This window comes from Panthera onca, chromosome B4 (assembly GCF_046562875.1).
Source record: "Panthera onca isolate mPanOnc1 chromosome B4, mPanOnc1 haplotype 2, whole genome shotgun sequence".
In the NCBI taxonomy this organism is placed as follows: domain Eukaryota; kingdom Metazoa; phylum Chordata; class Mammalia; order Carnivora; family Felidae; genus Panthera; species Panthera onca.
In genome coordinates, this window is record NC_138345.1 from 58,444,515 (window position 1) to 58,461,538 (window position 17,024).

General features: G+C 37.0%; 1 protein-coding gene across 15 annotated transcripts in view; it reads right to left on the reverse strand.

Moving 5' to 3' along the window:
• Nucleotides 1–2,962: 2,962 nt before the first annotated feature.
• Nucleotides 2,963–17,024, reverse strand: part of LMNTD1 (lamin tail domain containing 1) — a 461,495-nt gene continuing 447,433 nt past the window's right edge. For 12 of the 15 annotated variants that reach the window (XM_078449998.2, XM_060658108.3, XM_060658104.3 and 9 more), the window contains one exon: nt 15,910–15,940. Coding sequence is in view for 1 of the 15 variants with exons in the window: in XM_060658109.3 (XP_060514092.3) it covers nt 15,920–15,940 (21 nt within the window). In the remaining 14 variants the exon portion in view is untranslated. Of the gene's footprint in view, nt 3,144–15,308; nt 15,941–17,024 lie in introns of those variants that run through there. The other 3 variants (XM_060658109.3, XM_060658106.3, XM_078450001.2) reach the window with 2 other exon arrangements.

Genomic DNA, 17,024 nt, shown 5'->3' on the forward strand with positions numbered 1-17,024 from the left:
ACCATAAGCCCAGATCAAGGATTCTTGGATGGGGGAAGAGGAGGGAAAAAAAATGGAGTGAGCAAATAAAGCAAAGACATTGGTGGGTCTCCCAGAACGGAATTGGCCTTGCCCTAAGTTCAGAAACTGTCAGAGAAACTGTATAGGAACTTTGATCCACATGCAAATGCTGCCAGATCCAATAGTATTTGGCTTTCAATACAGTGAAGGCCTGAACCCTTGTTCAATTCAACTAAAGTCGCCCCCACATGCCATTTCTCAGGGTAACCTTCTGTGTCCTAATACGCACACTCCAGTCATGCAGGTGACTCTGATGCAGATAGTCCTTGGTCTTTACTTTCAGAAACATGGATGTAGGTTTTTGTTCAGGCTATTCCCATGGTTCCCAAACTGGTCTGTGCATCAGAATTACCTGGGTGCCTTGTTAAATATAGATTCCCAGGACCCACCACTAAATTTAATCAGGCCTGGCAGTCTGAATGTTGACCGACTCCACAAGTGATTATTATACAACCAGTCTGGCCTTCATTGGAGGACTGGATTTGGGAAGCTGCTCTTCCAGTGACCTGTGAACTACACCATTTTAGGAGGACAAAGACTCAGGGCAGTGTGTTTCTGTGACCCAGCAGAGCCCACTTAGAAGCTGTTGAAGGTTGGGTAGCAGCTTAGGTGGTAAGTCTCCTCTCCTGCCCTGAACTCAACAAGATCAGCCCCTCCTACCTGAATATACTTGCAAAAAGGATTACAAAGTTAAGAAAGGTTGGCAAACTACTCTCCATGCCACAGTGGCAACCATTATCAACCGTATCTTTGCTTTGTCATTTATTTTATCAACAGAAGAATTAAGGATATATAAGGGTAAGAATACCCCTGGTAAGAGGCCAAAGTCCCCTCCTCATTCCCTGAAGAAGAGATGGTGTAGTTGTGACACTGTTGGTCAGGCCTTCCTAGAACCAAGGCAGTGTCAATAGGCCTCCTGAGGCTCCCAAGAGATGCTGCCGTGGATTAGCTTATATCCTTCTTCTTCTTCCTTTTTTTAAAAAATGTTTTATTTATTTTTGAGAGAGAGAGAGAACAAAAGCAGGGGAGGGACAGAGACAGAGGGAGACACAGAATCCGAAGCAGATTCCAGGCTCTGAGCTGTCAGCACAGAGCCCGACAACAGGGCTCGAACCCAGGAATGGTGAGATCATGACCTGAGCCCAAGTCAGATGCTTAACTGACTGAGCCACCCAGGCGCCATGGTTATGTCCTTCTGACTAGAGAGTCCTCTGGGACTGGCTATGGAGGCTTTTAGAGCTCTATTTTCAATTATTAAAAGCATGGCAAGGATCCAGAAAACATTTATTGTAATAATAATAATAATAACAACAAATATAATAATAGTAGTAGTAGTAATAATAATAATTTTAAAAGTCAGGGCTCTAGCAGATTTTTTTCAACCCCTCTAGATGAGCTTATCTAAAGTGAAAGCTCCAAATATAATAACCTACTAGGAGAGTGGATGAGTCACTGATCAGTCATAGCTAGAGTATGTCACCACTCATTGGGCCTATGTGTTTTGGGCTGTCACTGACTAGGATCAAGTCCCTGTCTGCCAATGGGAACAAATTGAAGAAATGGATAAAAGAGAAACCAGATGGAGAGAAATCTAGAATTTGAGACCATCCCCTACCCCCCAAATAATCCTCCAAATGTGATACTGGAGAAGTTTGAGATGATACAAAGAGAATTCATAGGGACCAGGTGATTCCTATTAAAAATGAGACTATCCAGGAAAAAACAAAGGATGGAGAAGAGGTGATCACTGAGTCACTTAAAATCCTGGTGCTGGCTACAGGGTAAGATGTTGAATGTTCTAACTTCTTATTTGGATTCAGGAAGAAGGATGGGAAAATATGAATCAGGTGGTGTTTATTTCAATTTGCTTTTATCCAAATAAATTTTTATTTAAGTGTATCTTATATATGTGAAGGTACAAAATTATAAATTTATAGTTAGGTGACTTTTTACAAGGTAAACTTATGACTTTTATAAAGTGAGTATAGAATGAAGAATTATCAGTTCCCTGGAAGCCTCACCTTGCCTCCTCCTAATCACTGGTTCCCCTGAAGGAAATCACCATCCTAACTACTAACATGGGGGATTAATTTTTCCTACTTTTGAACTTTACATAAATGGACTCATATGGCATGTACTCTGTTATATCTGGCTTCTTTTACAGTATTTGTGAGTTCATCTACATGTTTGTGTGTAGCTGTTCATTTTCATTACTATATAGTGTTCCATCCTATGGACATACCACAGATTCTCTATTCTATTGCCAGACTATTTAAGGTTCTTTTCAACTCTTTGCTATTACAAATAATGCTGCTATGAATTTGTGTGTTTTTATGATAATCTTTATCTTTTACATTATTATAAAAGGAATTCAACTATTTTTATTTAAGAAGAACATGTTGAATGTATGACAAAGTATTTTCCTGGAACTAAAATAAGTATATTTGTATAAGAATAAAATATTATAAGCATACACTGTCAATGGTACACATCACAACCTCCTCTTTTACTTTGTGAATAGTGGGAGAAAACCACAAACACATGATTAGAGTATTGAGAAGTATTGTCAGGAAAACTGTATTTATGGCTCCTTTGGTTGAGAAATTTTTAATGTAGTTTTCTGTTTTTCACTATAGACCATAATCTGGGTGATCTTTTCCTGATAGGAAATCCTTAAACCAATTTATAATATCTTATAATCATATATTAAAAGTTCATTTAAAACTGTTGTTTATCCATGAATGTGTTCTAGCTCTGGTGTCTTGGTGAGGGAGTGGTGGATGAATGCCAGCTCAGTGGTGCTCTCTCTGCATATTCCATAATGTCCATGTTGCCTCTGTGTATCAGTTAGGATCACGTTTAGCTCCACGTTACAAAACAACAGTACGAAACAAGACAAAATAACAGTGACTTAAGCTTGATATGGTTTATTTCTCTCTTAGTTTGGGGATACATTATGATATCTTTAAGATAGTATTGGCGATCCAAGCTTTTATTTTCCTTATCTGTTATCCTAAGCACACAACTTCCATTCCAATGGTCACCTCATGGTTCAATAGGGTTGCTAGTGATTCAACTGATAGCTGGTCCATGTTAAAGGCAAGGAGGAGGGAGGAGGAGGAGGAGGGGGAGGAAGAAATTCTTGAACAGTCAGATTTCTCAAGACTTCTTTTAAATCAAAACTAAAGTAACCACTTAATTTACTAAGTTAGGTCAGCGGATACATACTTAAGTCACCAACATATATTAGTGTATTGCCTTTTCTTCTGATACACATACATACACACACACACACTGACCCTTGAACAATACAAGAGCTAGGGGCCCTGACTCCCCATGCAGTTGAAAATCTGCATATATTTTGCCTCCCCCAAAACTTTACTAATAGCCTACTGTTGACTGGAAGCCTTAATGATAAGAGTTGATTAACACACATTTTATGTTATATGTATTATATACTATATTCTTAAAGTAAGTTGGAGAAAAGAAAGTGTTATTAAGAAAATCATAAAGAAGAGAAAATACATTTACAGTACGGGTCTATATTTCCGCGATAAGTGAGCCTGCGCAGTTCACACCTGTGTTGTTCAAAGGTTTTTTATATATATATATATATATATATATATATATATATGTGTGTGTGTGTGTGTGTGTGTGTGTGTGTGTGTGTGTGTGTGTGTATGGCAAGATGTAAAGAATATTGAAAATAAATTCCTCTGAATTTTCACTTAAAGGCTGTAAGTTAAGCACTACCTTACTTTTCTAACTCAAATCTCTTCAGCAGTGTTTTCCTTTGTGGTAATGGAAACTAGCTGATTGTGGATGATTAGATAAAAGTGAAATAATTTGCAAAACAGTTCAGAATATGTATGAAAACAAAATGGAAACGAAAAAAAGCAATAAATAAAGAATTCTGCATACTCTAAACTTCAGGCTATAAAATGGCTGTTGTCAGCAGCACACGTTTGACCGTTACGAGGTAAAGTGATTAACTGGCTAAATTTGATTAGAATCAACAGAAGATATGTTGAGACCTAATAACTGTTAACTTCATATCGATCCCAGAACCACATTAGCTTCAACAGCTTCCATTGTCTTTAATTTTACATTTCCCAGTAATTATATTTTTTACAGTTGTCAGAGATCATTAATCTTGATGTTCTAAGACAATTTACTTTCATAGGAAAACAAAATAAAGCCCAGGACTTAACACCAATCTAAACTGCCACAATAAGACACTATTAATATTTATGCAATAACTTGATTCATCATACTTTTTGAGAATGATTTGGGAGTGTCTCTTTTCCTTATTAAAAAAAAACAGTTAAATTCTGGATAGATTCTTTGCTAATGTTCCCAGTGAGCGTCAGTAATCAAATGTAAGAGATAAAGACAAGTGTCGTTCCTTTTAAAATGAAGAAACGGGGAGCGAAATTTATCACATTTTGAATTTTTTCAGAAGATTCACCTCTCATATCCCTGAACTCCTATCCTCCTTGCGCCTTCCTGGGTGAGTGTGTTTATTATGTTCAGCCCCCTCACTTAAAAAGGCCCAGGCTCAGGAAACAGCTGTTCACAATTAAATTAATTATCATTTGTCAACGGCATTCTGGGGCCCAGAAATTCTATGTTCACAGAAGAGAATGTTGCCATGTCACAGTGCACTTCAGAATGTGTGTTCACTTATATTAACCATCTAGCTTGGTAAAGTGTTTTTAAGGTTTTCAGAGTAGTGACAATATCTTTGTCACTATAACTACTGCCACAGGATCCACTAATATTTCTCTAACTTTAGACTGTTTGCTCATCATTTATCTAAGAAATTTTTAGTAGCCTTTGATTTTGACACAGAATTTACACATCTAAGTCAAGTAGCAGAGAATAAAATGGGTATAAGAAATACCAGTGTGGCCCTTTAAGAATGAATACTTAATGGCTGAAGCGAAAGTTTCTTAGGTAGTAACCCCACAAAATTTATGAATTAGAATTCTAACCCTTTAACCCCTTGGTTAAAATATTTCTTTGTTGAAATAAATAATCTGGAGAACTAACTAGGACTTGGAGGACCAACAGCTTTAAGTATACTGACTAACCTTAAGATTGTGTCTATTTATGCAAAGAAAGTTCATTCAGAAAGGGGATTAACCTCAAATTTTCCAGGTAGTTGACAGAAAAAGCAAGTGTATTTAAGTTACCCAGATAGTTACTTTTGAGTTTTTCTTCTGGAATTCCTTTTTTTTTTTTTTTAATTTTTGGAGTTGAGAATGAGGGAGTTAGATTTAGTAAATATTCACACTTTATTCAATTAGAGTTTTCAATTAAAGTTAAATTCTTCTCCCTAAATTATTTTTATTTATTTTTAAAATTTATTTATTTATTTTTGAGAGACTGGGAGCGGGGAGGGGCAGAGAGAGAGGGAGAGAGAGAATCCCAACTGACTGGGCCACCCAGGTGCACCTAAATTATTTTTATTTTTAAAATAATATGTTCATTAGCATTTTTGGACACCAAGTAAATAATCTGACATGTAGAAGTAATAAATATGCATAAATATGTCTCTTGAAGCATTGTTTACAATAGGAAATATTTAGGAAATGATTTGAATGTCCTATAGGTGAATAGATAGATAAATAAATGAGATTCAACTCAAGGCATTTTAAGCAGTTATAAAGACTATGAAGCAATATGTACTATGTTTATGATAAAATTACATAAGAAAATCCAATAATATTATTGAAAATCAAAAAGAAGAAAAAACGGTATATAAAGATTGTAGGTACTGATTTCAAGCATACTTATTTATATAGCTTTCAGTATCTTTATGATATAGCTACCAGTTTATTAGTGTAATTTGAAATAATATATTAGATTTATTTTATTTATTAAAAAAATTTTTTTTAATGTTTATTCATTTCTGAGACAGAGAGAGACAGAGCATGAGTAGGGGAGGGGCAGAAAGAGAGGAAGACACAGAATCAGAAGCAGGCTCCAGGCTCTGAGCTGTCAGCACAGAGCCCGACGCAGGGCTCGAACTCACAGACTGCGAGATCATGACCTGGGCTGAAGTTGGACGCTTAACCGACTAAGCCACCCAGGCACCCCAGACTTATTTTTATACCAAAGAGATATTGTGAAAATGTTACTGATAAAATCTGAAGGAAACCAGAAAATTTATTTTTTGGTAACTATCTGAGGTTAAACAACAACAAAAAAACAAACAGTTCAGCAAATATCTTTTGAGATTCCAGCTCCCTGCTCCAAATCAGCTCTCCCTACTTGTTGAACATTTAAAAGTTTTGAATAAGCCTATAATGTACAATTTACTTTTTTGTAACATTATCCCATATTTCCATCTCCTAAGTCCCCCTTTCAAAAAAAAATAGGAAGACATAAGCAAACAAACCTACACTTAGCAAAGAAACACTATAGATAATGACAGAAATCTATAGTGTTTGTTGCTAGCTGCAAAAGAACTAGCCAAACTCCATTTGGCAATTTCAAAGAGGATTTACTTATATTCGTAAAATTTTTCTAACATAAGTGAAATTTAAACCATAGTACCTCCTCTTTCAGGATATCATTTCTGAAACACATGGCAATTACAAAACTTATTGAGGCATATGTCCCTTAGTTGTCAGTGAACAAAAGTTAACAAATCTATTATCTAGATGGAATGGATACATTTATAAAAGTTAAAAATGAAGGATTTACAGTTAAGGTGTGGACAAAAGGAAACCTTATTTGATGGTATGGAAGGGAACTTGAAAAATGAAAATCACTTCTTAAAATTTTTATGAATAGCTTAAGTTCAGAACTAAAGCCTTTCCTTTCTCTTTTGCACGATTAAACTATTTTGTTTGCTTTCTGGAGGCGTAGGGTCATCAACATCTTCTAGGCTGAGTTAGTAGTTCTAGTTGAATGCACAACTTAATCAGGAAGTATGTGCAAAGCTTCTGTGATCCGAGTAATATACTTAAAACTCTAATTAGTGCTTCTCCAACACTGATGTGCATATTAACCACTGAGGAATAGAATTAAAATGTGGATTGTAACTCAGTAAGTCTAGGGTTGATTCTAAGGTGATGGGTTTCAACAAGCTCCCAGGTGATTCAATGCAACTGTTCTAGAGACTAATCTTTGACTAGCACCATGCCAGAGTACCAGAAGGCAAAGTTCTTTGCCTTTGTAAAAGTGAAATAGATGTAGACAGTTGACAGAGGTGAGCCATACAGCAATTGGGCAGATGTAAATAAAACAGCTGCAATTGAGCTCTAGTTGACTGCTGGTGTTGGGGGCCAATGTTGCCTGAGGATAAAATGAGAGCTGTCTAGTTCAGTGGCTTGTACAAAGTAGGTGCTCAATAACTGTTTTTTCCTCTTCTTTCTATAAAAACAATTATTAAATGAAACTACTAGCAAACAAGTCCAAATAATATTTCAGCATTCTATAATGATAAAATCAAAGGCTGATTAGAGAATGGGCCAATGGATATACTGGAGAGTGCAGAAGACATTACTTAATTACTTAAATTTGAAATCAGGGTTCCTTTTGGAAAAGATTGACTTATTTAGCAACAATAAGAAAAAAGCTAGAAAGAGTAATTTTCCATAAGAGAAGTAATAGGAAAGTCAACCATGGAGGTGGGGGGATGGCTGGAGTTAGAACTGGACTAGGAAGCTAAGGAAATGGGGCTAAGAAGGAAGGTTGATGAAGCAACATACTTTTATGGGAGCAATGTCTTTGAGAAGTTCCCAGAGATGGTGTGATACTGTGATTTATAGTAAGAAATATATATTTGGTCTTTGTACCTGGCACAGAGCTCCCCAAACCCTTGTAATTTCCCGTGATGAGAGAGCTTTTGTTATGTTAATAAGAGACTTTTGGAAAACATTTAAAGATGTGGGCTGGTTGCCAGGGGAGCCAACCTAGTGATTAGAGTTTAGTTCCATATTACCACCCCCCACCTCCCGCCCCAACCTCTGGGGAGGAGAAGGGGGGCTGAATCAATCACCAGTGGCCATTGATTTCGTCAATCATGTCTCTGTAATGAAGCCTCCAAAAAGACACAAAAATATGGGATTTGGAGAGCTTCCTGTTTGGTGAATATGTGAAGATTTGGGGAGAGTAGTATGCTCTGGGAGAGGGCATGGAAACTCTGAGCCTCTTCCCCATACCTTGCCCTATGCATCTCTTCCATATGGCTGTTTCTGAGTTACATCCTTTTATAAAAAGCTGGTAATCTAGTAAGTAAAATGTTTTCCTGAGTTCTGCGAGCTGCTTTGGTGAATTCATCTAATTCAAGGAGGGGTCCGTCGGAACCTCTGATCTATAGAGGTGGTCAGAAGCACCAGAACCTCTGGTCAGAAGCACAGGTGACAACCTGGACTTGTGAGGGGCATCTACAGTGGTGGTGGGGTGGTGGGCAGTCAGGTAGGACTGAGCCCTTAACCTGTAGGATTTGATGCTTTCTCCAGGTAGTGGTAGAATTGAGTTAAATTGTAGCTAAGGTTGGAGAATTGCTTGGTGTGGGCAAACACACACACACACACACACACACACACACACACACACACTATAACTGAGTGCAGAATCTTTTTTTAATGTTTATTTATTTCAAGAAAGAAAGAGTGCACACGTGTGAGCAGGGGAGGGGCAGAGAATGTGGGAGAAAGTCCTAAGCAGGCTCCATGCCCAGTGCAGAGCCTGACATGGGCTCAATCCCATGACCTTGAGATCACGACCTAAGCAGAAATCAAGAGTCAGACACTTAACTGACCGAGCCACCCAGGCACCCCCAGAATCTTTTTGTAAAGTAATCTCTACACCCAACATGGGGCTGAAACTCATGACCCCAAGATCAAGGGTCTGATGCTCTACCATCTGAGCCAGCTAGGCGCCCCTGGGTGCAGAATTTTGTCTGGGAATGTTGCAAAAACTTCAGAACAGATATGTTAAACATTCAGTTCTAAGTTAATTGCTGTGCTGTAGACTAAGTCGCATGAATCCTCTCTATTGCCCCAATGCAATGTGTGCTGGACACACACAGCCTTACGTAGGAAGTACTTTGGGGTGTGGACGATTCTGGTAGTATTCAGCCTCATTCTGGTAGTATCCAGTAATGTTTAGCTTGAGGGAAAGGATAGCAAATGCAGAAGGTAAGACAAGAATAGCCCTTGGAGAATTCAGCAGGAGGTAATTTGTGACCAGGCGGAACAACCCCTATATACAATCAATAATCCCCCAGAGTTACTGGGAAAGATGAGGGTTTCCCAAAATGAGGGCAGGAGGAGTCCTTGGGAACATTTAGAGAGTTGATAATTTACATAAAAATAAAATGCTAATTAGGATAGTAATATGCAAATAAATACAGAAGAGAGAAGCATAATTTGACCAGAAATCAACCAGAAGATTTAACACACCTTGGACTTCACTTCAGATTTCAAACTATAGGGGAGTAAGCACCAATATGGGATCTTGAACCACAATATGTGAGCTAATTTTCACTTTGGAAAAACTAATAGTGCAGGCTTAAAAAAGTATAGGTCATTCTTATTAGCACATTTTTCAAAAGTCTTTTTAAAATTAGAATTATCTTCCCATTCCCCATGAAGTTTTTACCTGAAAATTCTATAACATAGGGTTAGAATAATTCAAGCCAACTTTTTAATTTAGGTTCACACCCCCTTAACAGAATACCTTACTCAGTTCCTGAGACCACTCCTTACCACTTCCTGGCAATTTCCCAGTAGCATATTTTCACAAAGGAGATTCGACAATATGCCATTATTAACTTGGTAACATGAGTTAATTGTACAGATTGATATTGGCTTAACATTAAATTCCTGGGGGGTGGGGAACCCATCACACAAACCATGGCTGCCTTCTTTGAGTTTTTATTTGTATGTTGTGTTCTAACAGTAGATGACGGAGGTAGAGAGAATTTTCAGAAGCGTATGCTGACAGCAAGATAGACCTTTACTCTGAAGCCAAAGCTAGATGTAATCAAACACTGCATTTGCTCAATGACTTTCAAGTTTTATAACTATATATGTGTAGCCAGAAATGCTATACTCCATGTTTTTATTTCTCACTGAAAAAAAATTTTGTTTTTATTTTTTTGTTTTAAAGCAAGTTTTATAAAAAGTGAGTTTGGAAAAGTTAAGGTTTCTTAGAAAAATAGTCATCATATTACAGTGGAACAAATTCTTTCTCCATCTCTCACTTTCCAATGTACTGACAGACTCCGAAGGCAAATCTGGAATTACCATGTCCCTTCTGTGACGTATGGGAGCAAGTTCAAACACTTGGCCCCAGAACACAAAGCTCAGGATTGGCTCAATCTACCTTACAAGCCTTATTTCCTTGTTTTTCCTTTCATTCCATATTCTATGAGCACCAATATAAACGGCCATTTCTCAAAACACCCAGTGCCTTCCATTTATTTGCTGCATGTGCCGATTAACTTTCCTTTTCTCCGTTTGCCTGAAGTATCTTTACTTTTCTCTTAAAATCAGCTCCATGGCACCTATCTGGTATTCTTCATTCTCTAAGAACCCACGAGATGTTGTGTTTAGCTTTACTGTAGTATGTCTTTGATTTTTTTGTTTTTTGTTACAAGTATGTTTTCCACTGGCCTATGAGTCCCATAAAACCATGAATCATGTATCTTTTAAATTCCAGTGCTTAGCATATAACACTAGTTGCTCAAAAAATATTTGATGACTGGGGCACCTGGGTGGCTCAGTCAGTTAGGCGTCCAATTTCGGCTTAGGTCATGATCTTACGGTTCGTGAGTTCGAGCCCCGCGTTGGGCTCTGTGCTGACAGCTCAGAGCCTGGAACCTGCTTCAGATTCTGTGTCTCCCTCTCTCTCAGCCCCTCCCCTGCTCATGCTCTGTCTCTTTCTGTGTCTCAATAATAAATAAACATTAAAAAAATTTGGTGATTAAGAATGCATGACAGGGAAAAATGAGCCTACAAAATACAAACTAACTAAAATACAACTACAGGCCCTTCAAAATGTATCTCTAGCTAATCCACATATATTTTAGTGATTTAAAGAGAGAAAGATATTGAGGGGTCCAAGACAGGTGGTGCAGGAAATTAAGAGGTAATTTACAATTTCTACAGCCTATTACTGTTTCAAGGCAATATTTTAAACAGGTGTCCCTTGCTCACAATATACCCAAATAAAGTTTCTTGCTGTTTTGTTGTGATTCTTTGAAATAGCAGGATTCAACTGATCCACCAAATTAACTAGGAGATATATTTTATTTTCCAAGATTGGGGCACACATTCCCAACTGAGATAAAAAAGGCAAGATCAAATTGAAAAGAAGTATGTATTTTCTTGGTGATTTACAAGTAGTGCTGGTTTTAAAACAAGGCCACAATATTCTTAGGCCTCCAACAGAGAAGTGGTATCTATGTCCTCTCCCCTGGAATATAGGCTCCATAGCTCCTTGACTAATAGAACATGGCAGAGTGATGCTGTGTCATTTTCTGCAGCCAGGTCTTAAGAAATTGGTAGCTTCCACTTCCTATTGCTTGGGGCACTCACTCTTGGAACCTAGACACCTTGTATGAGGGAGCCCAAGCTGCCTCATGGAGAGGCCGTGGGTCAGCAACAATTTGCCTGTCACTTGGATGAGCTATCTTGGGAGGGGATGTTCTCCTACCCACACCCATCCCCAAGCTCTTTATAGTTGCCCTGTTTTCAGCAGAGCAGGAATTATGAGAAATGACCTTGAAAAATATTTCCTATGATATTTCCACTCACAGTTATTATGTTCCTCCTTCTTGACCTAACTCTAATTATTAGTTGACTACTGTAAAATCTAATGTGCAAAACAAGTAGAAGGTAGGGAAGAGTATTTATCACTCATCCTTGCAATCTGTTGATATTAAGGCAAAATCTGGCTGCCTGGCCATCACACTAACCTCTTATTTAGAGAAAACTTTCTCCTTTCTCAGGACCACAATACGGACACATACAGAACATGGGTAGATCAGACAATACTGCTTTCAAACAATTTCACAAGTTTTACATTTTCTCATACTGTGGTAAAATATAAACAACAGGCTGGTAATTTCATGGCATTCAACCTACTGAAACTGTCTTTAGCCTAAGAAAAGTAAAATATTAGGAAGGTAAAACTTTAAAAATAAAACAAAATTTATAATTGTAACTAGTTTTCTTGTAATGTATTCCAAAGAATATGAATATGTTATGAATATGTCTATATAGATATATTTCAAGTACATATGTATATAAACATAAATGAGTGGTAACCACTTACATTCTCTAAGTGCAAAGTTGTATTATTGCTATACATTTAAAACTTGCTCAGATTGTTAGAATCTAATGCCTCCTCTACTTGGACTTGGGATCAAGTGCTAAGAGTAGCAGGAGTTTACCTCCTAAAAGAACTCTAGCCCTGATACTGATCTGAAAATTTGGCTTCCTCGTCAAAACTCATTGGCAATTAACCAAAAACACTTCATCATCAGAGCAGTGTTTATCTTTTCACATTTTTTTTCATTATTTCTTGCCAAAATCATAAAGTGTATGTGTGTGTGTGTGTGTGTATGTGTGTGTGTGTGAGAGAGAGAGAGACAGAGAGAGAGAGAGACAGAGAGAGAGACAGAGAGAGAGAGAGAGAGGGAGAGAGTAGAAGGGGCAGACAGAATGTGCTGGGGTAGGGATTGAGATGTTCACCTATTTTGGAAAATATTCAGCAGTAGGTAGGGTTTAGGATTTCTTTTTCATTGTAATTCATCTGGCTCATCCACCTGTAGATGAATTTGTTTCCCTAAACAGTGAATGTTGTTTAGCGGTGTCATTATTCAAATGCCCTATGAAATAATCCTCACAAGTCCTACAGTCCTCTGTTTGTAAGTAATTACAAACAGAGCGGTGCTGCTAACCTTCAGAAGGCAACAATGAAGTGGAAATTTCTGAAACTGTGAGATAAAGCTCACTGCTATGTAAGGCTGCTGAAGCCTAAATGATCAATGTTGTAACTTTCACTCACAGAAGCTTAGGAAAACAAAATGCTCCAAATCCACATTCTCTCCTTGTAATCCTTAAATAGGCTTGCCTGAGTGTTAACATTTAGGCAGTAAATGATTTACACCAGCAAAGGTGGGTCTATCTTCCCCCACGTATACCATTCTGGACAGAAACTGACAGTTCTTGCACAGGAAGATAGTTGAGGCATTGTACTAGAACACTCTGTGGTGACTTAACTGGCAAGGAATCTACTACAAATCCCAGCACTGAGCATCTATTTCTCTTTTTTTGCAGGGCCAAAAGGTTATACACTTTCTAAAAGTGCACTTCGCAAAAGTAAACAGTCCTTAAATGTACCATATTTTCAACCACCCAGAGAGGAAATGATTGGAGGAGATATTATGTTATTGATGAAGTGTCGATGAATTAGGAATATGTAGATGAAATTCTTCTGAAACTACATAATCTTTAAATATAAGGAAAACTATCTGAGCTGAAACGTGTTTTGCATTAGGAAACCTTTGCTCATATGAGGGAAATAATTGGAAACACCTGAAGCTTACATGCCACTTCTTTCATGTGTTTCTATCCAAATCTTTGAGGGAAGGAGGTTGGAAATCTGTTACGGGTGAGATCGCTTATTGGCTATAGTTACCAGAACCCTTTTGGTTGTATGTTTATACTCTCAATGTTAACATGATAATCACAAAAGGGGACAGCTGGAAGAAATTGTAAACCATGATATAAGTTAACTTTTATTGTGTACTCTGATGCCCTGTGGTCGTCTCATAACACCAGGACTACACAATTTCTATAGTAACCATGAAAAAAGACAGAACAGCCTACACAATTTAGCCAACACATGATTCAAAGATACTACTTACTAGTTCAAAGTAGCATAAAGTATTATTGGCAGTTTTCTGAAAACGGCAAGTCTATTCCTAAATGTCCAAAGAATGAGGAAATAATGTGATCAGTGTGGCCTGGTGACTAGAAAATATTTATGCTGCATCACTATGCAGGGGTTAATGTGAATCCTTTTTATATTAAACCCAAAAATATCTGACAATTTTTTTTTGTTAAGCAATGTATATCTTCTCAGATGCTTTAGACTTGCATATGACTTTTACTTTTCACCTTGGAAAAACTAATCAGTTTTATTAAAGGTTTTTTTTTTTTATCATTTTGACTATTTTTAAATGTATAATTCAAGGCATTGGATACACTCACAATATTGTGCAACCATCATCACTATTTCCAGAATGCTTTCATCAACCCAAATATAGATTCCATACCCATTAAATATAACTTCGCATTAACTCTTTCCTCTAGTCTCTTGTAAATTCTATTATACTTTCCACTTCTGTACGTTTGCCTCTTCTAGGTACCTCCGATAAATGGAATCATAGAATATTCACCTTTTTGTGTCTGGCTTATTTCATTTAGCATTAACATTTTTGAGGTTTACTCATGTTGTAGTATATATTAGAATTTCATTTTTTAATGGGTGGATAATATAATATCCATTCATCTGTTGATGGACACTTACGTTGTTTCCACCTTTTGGCTATTGTGAATAATGCTGCTATGAATATTGGTATATGTTTGAGTGCTTTGGCATATGACTTTTTAAAAATAAGATATTTTTAGTCTTGGTGTTTGAATGTAATGAAACAAAGTTCAGTAGTCACCACTGGATGGATTTTGGGGTTATTTTACTTTTCTTTCTTTCTTAATGTTTATTATTTCTGATGGAGAGACAGGGACAGAGTGTGAGCTGGAGACTGGCAGAGAGACAGGGAGACACAAAATCCAAACCAGGCTCTAGGCTCTGAGTTGTCAGCATAGAGCCTGATGTGGGGCTCGAACCCACGAGCAGTGAGATCATGATCTGAGCCGAAGTTGGATGCTTAACTGACTGAGCTACCCAGGTGCCCTACTTTTCTTTATTTTTTTAAACAGATACTGGGAAAAATCCATACTTCTCTCACTCCTCACATTCCAGGACTGTGTATGCCCCATTTTTCTTCACAAGTTATATAAATACACATAAATCAATGTAAGTTAAATTAAATTATGCAGGGTTACATGATATAGATGGGATTTGTTCTCAGAAACTGAAGCAATCATACCTTCTGACTACAAAGAGGGTCAACATTAAAAATGAGTACATTTCATTATTTTTCAAATTCTATACTTGTGGCAGGTATAGAATAAGATTATCAGAGAATAAGGAGTAAGAATGGTCGAATAAAAAAGTAGCTCAATCAGATTATTTAATTGAAACATTCTTGATATTTCATATACATGAGATTTGGGACTTAGTACTGCACCTAAAAGACACTATCTTTGATGAATTTGGGGTAAGTGCAGGCGGGTTTAAAAACACCCAACTAGTTACTCCATAGAAACATCACCTATTACTTCCAGTCATTAGGAAGCTAAATTAATCTGTGCTTTAATGATACAGAACAGATTCCAAGTGTAAAGAATCAGACCACAGATTCAGAATTTCTGAAACATGCTTTTAGAAAATACACCTGCAGAAATGGCAGAAATGATAGACCTAAGAGCTGGGCAGGTTATAAAAGACTGAAATTAGTTATTGGGGAACATTATATGCATAAAGTGAAAACTGGGATGCTTTTGCTTTTGACCAATGTTTTTCTTTACAGCCTAGAAAACAAATGGTTTAACTTGATCACAAACTTTATCTCCTTCTTTAAGAAATGGTTACCGTAAAGTCCTGAGGAATTATCTTTTCTAAAATAAACCATTTTCTTGCTTGCTGCTGGCTTCTTCTCCCTTGTGAAAGGCTGGCTGTGACATGTTGGGTATCCTTGTAGTCTCTAGATTTGAATATTATTGTCCTGATGAAAAATAAAATAAATGGCAATGCATGGTGAAATATAACACAGATGTTAAATATGCTGAAATTGTTATAGAATATAAAGGAGAGATATTTAAAGTCTTTCTTTCAGCTTAATCTTAAATTAAGCCCTGGAAATAGCAGATCTTGAACTTACTCAGGGATGAAGGACAATAATAGGAGGGAGGAAATTATTTTGTGATACCTCAACTTTCACCAAGGTGAAAGGATTCATTTTTTTCTCTTTTCTAACTCAACTCTGTAACGTGTGCTTATTTAGGTTACAGTTTTAATGATGATTTATGATGTAGGGGGCTCTTTGATTCTTAAGCAGCATACCTATTTCATTAGCTGGTCATGGATATTGTTTACTTCTGGCCTTGAATATGAAGATCAAAATTGTTCTGAGGCAATCAGTGTGATGAGCCATTTCTAAATGTTTGTACCCTTCATTTCCTTCTTGATGGTACCTGAATATTATCTAACTATCTTTTTCATTAAATATCTAAGATGTTTCCTGGATTTAAAATATATGAGATAAAACATAAAAATGTAATAAAAAAGGGAAAGTTTCCTTTCTCTGTGTATGGAACTGCTTGAGTCTTCTCTAGGAGTCAGAAGGAGACCTCACACTCTGAGATGTTTATGTTCTATGTCTCCTTTATGAAAGTGGAACTGGAGATGTTTGCATAAGCATCTAGTTTTCTTTAAACTCTGGAATACCTCTGACCCAGTGTGAATATAGATTGCAGGTCTTTTTACTCCCTCCTTACAACCTAACTGTGACACAGTAAGATTAGGCTGGGAAGATAGAGAACAGGGTGTCAAGCAGACTTTGAAGGAAGGAGGTTGTGGGAAACAAATATTCATGACATTTCAACTGAAGAATTTTGGAAACATAACACTTTGAGAGGTGATAGGAGAAAAATATTAATGAGTAAATGGCAGGAATATACAACTAAGTATAGATTAAAAAGTAAAAACATTTGACACCAGAAAATGTAACCATTAGATTTTTAAGACTTCTTTAGCAAGGTTTCACATTAAGGAGTGTTAAGTATTAGTCCCTTTTTCCGGGCTGTTAA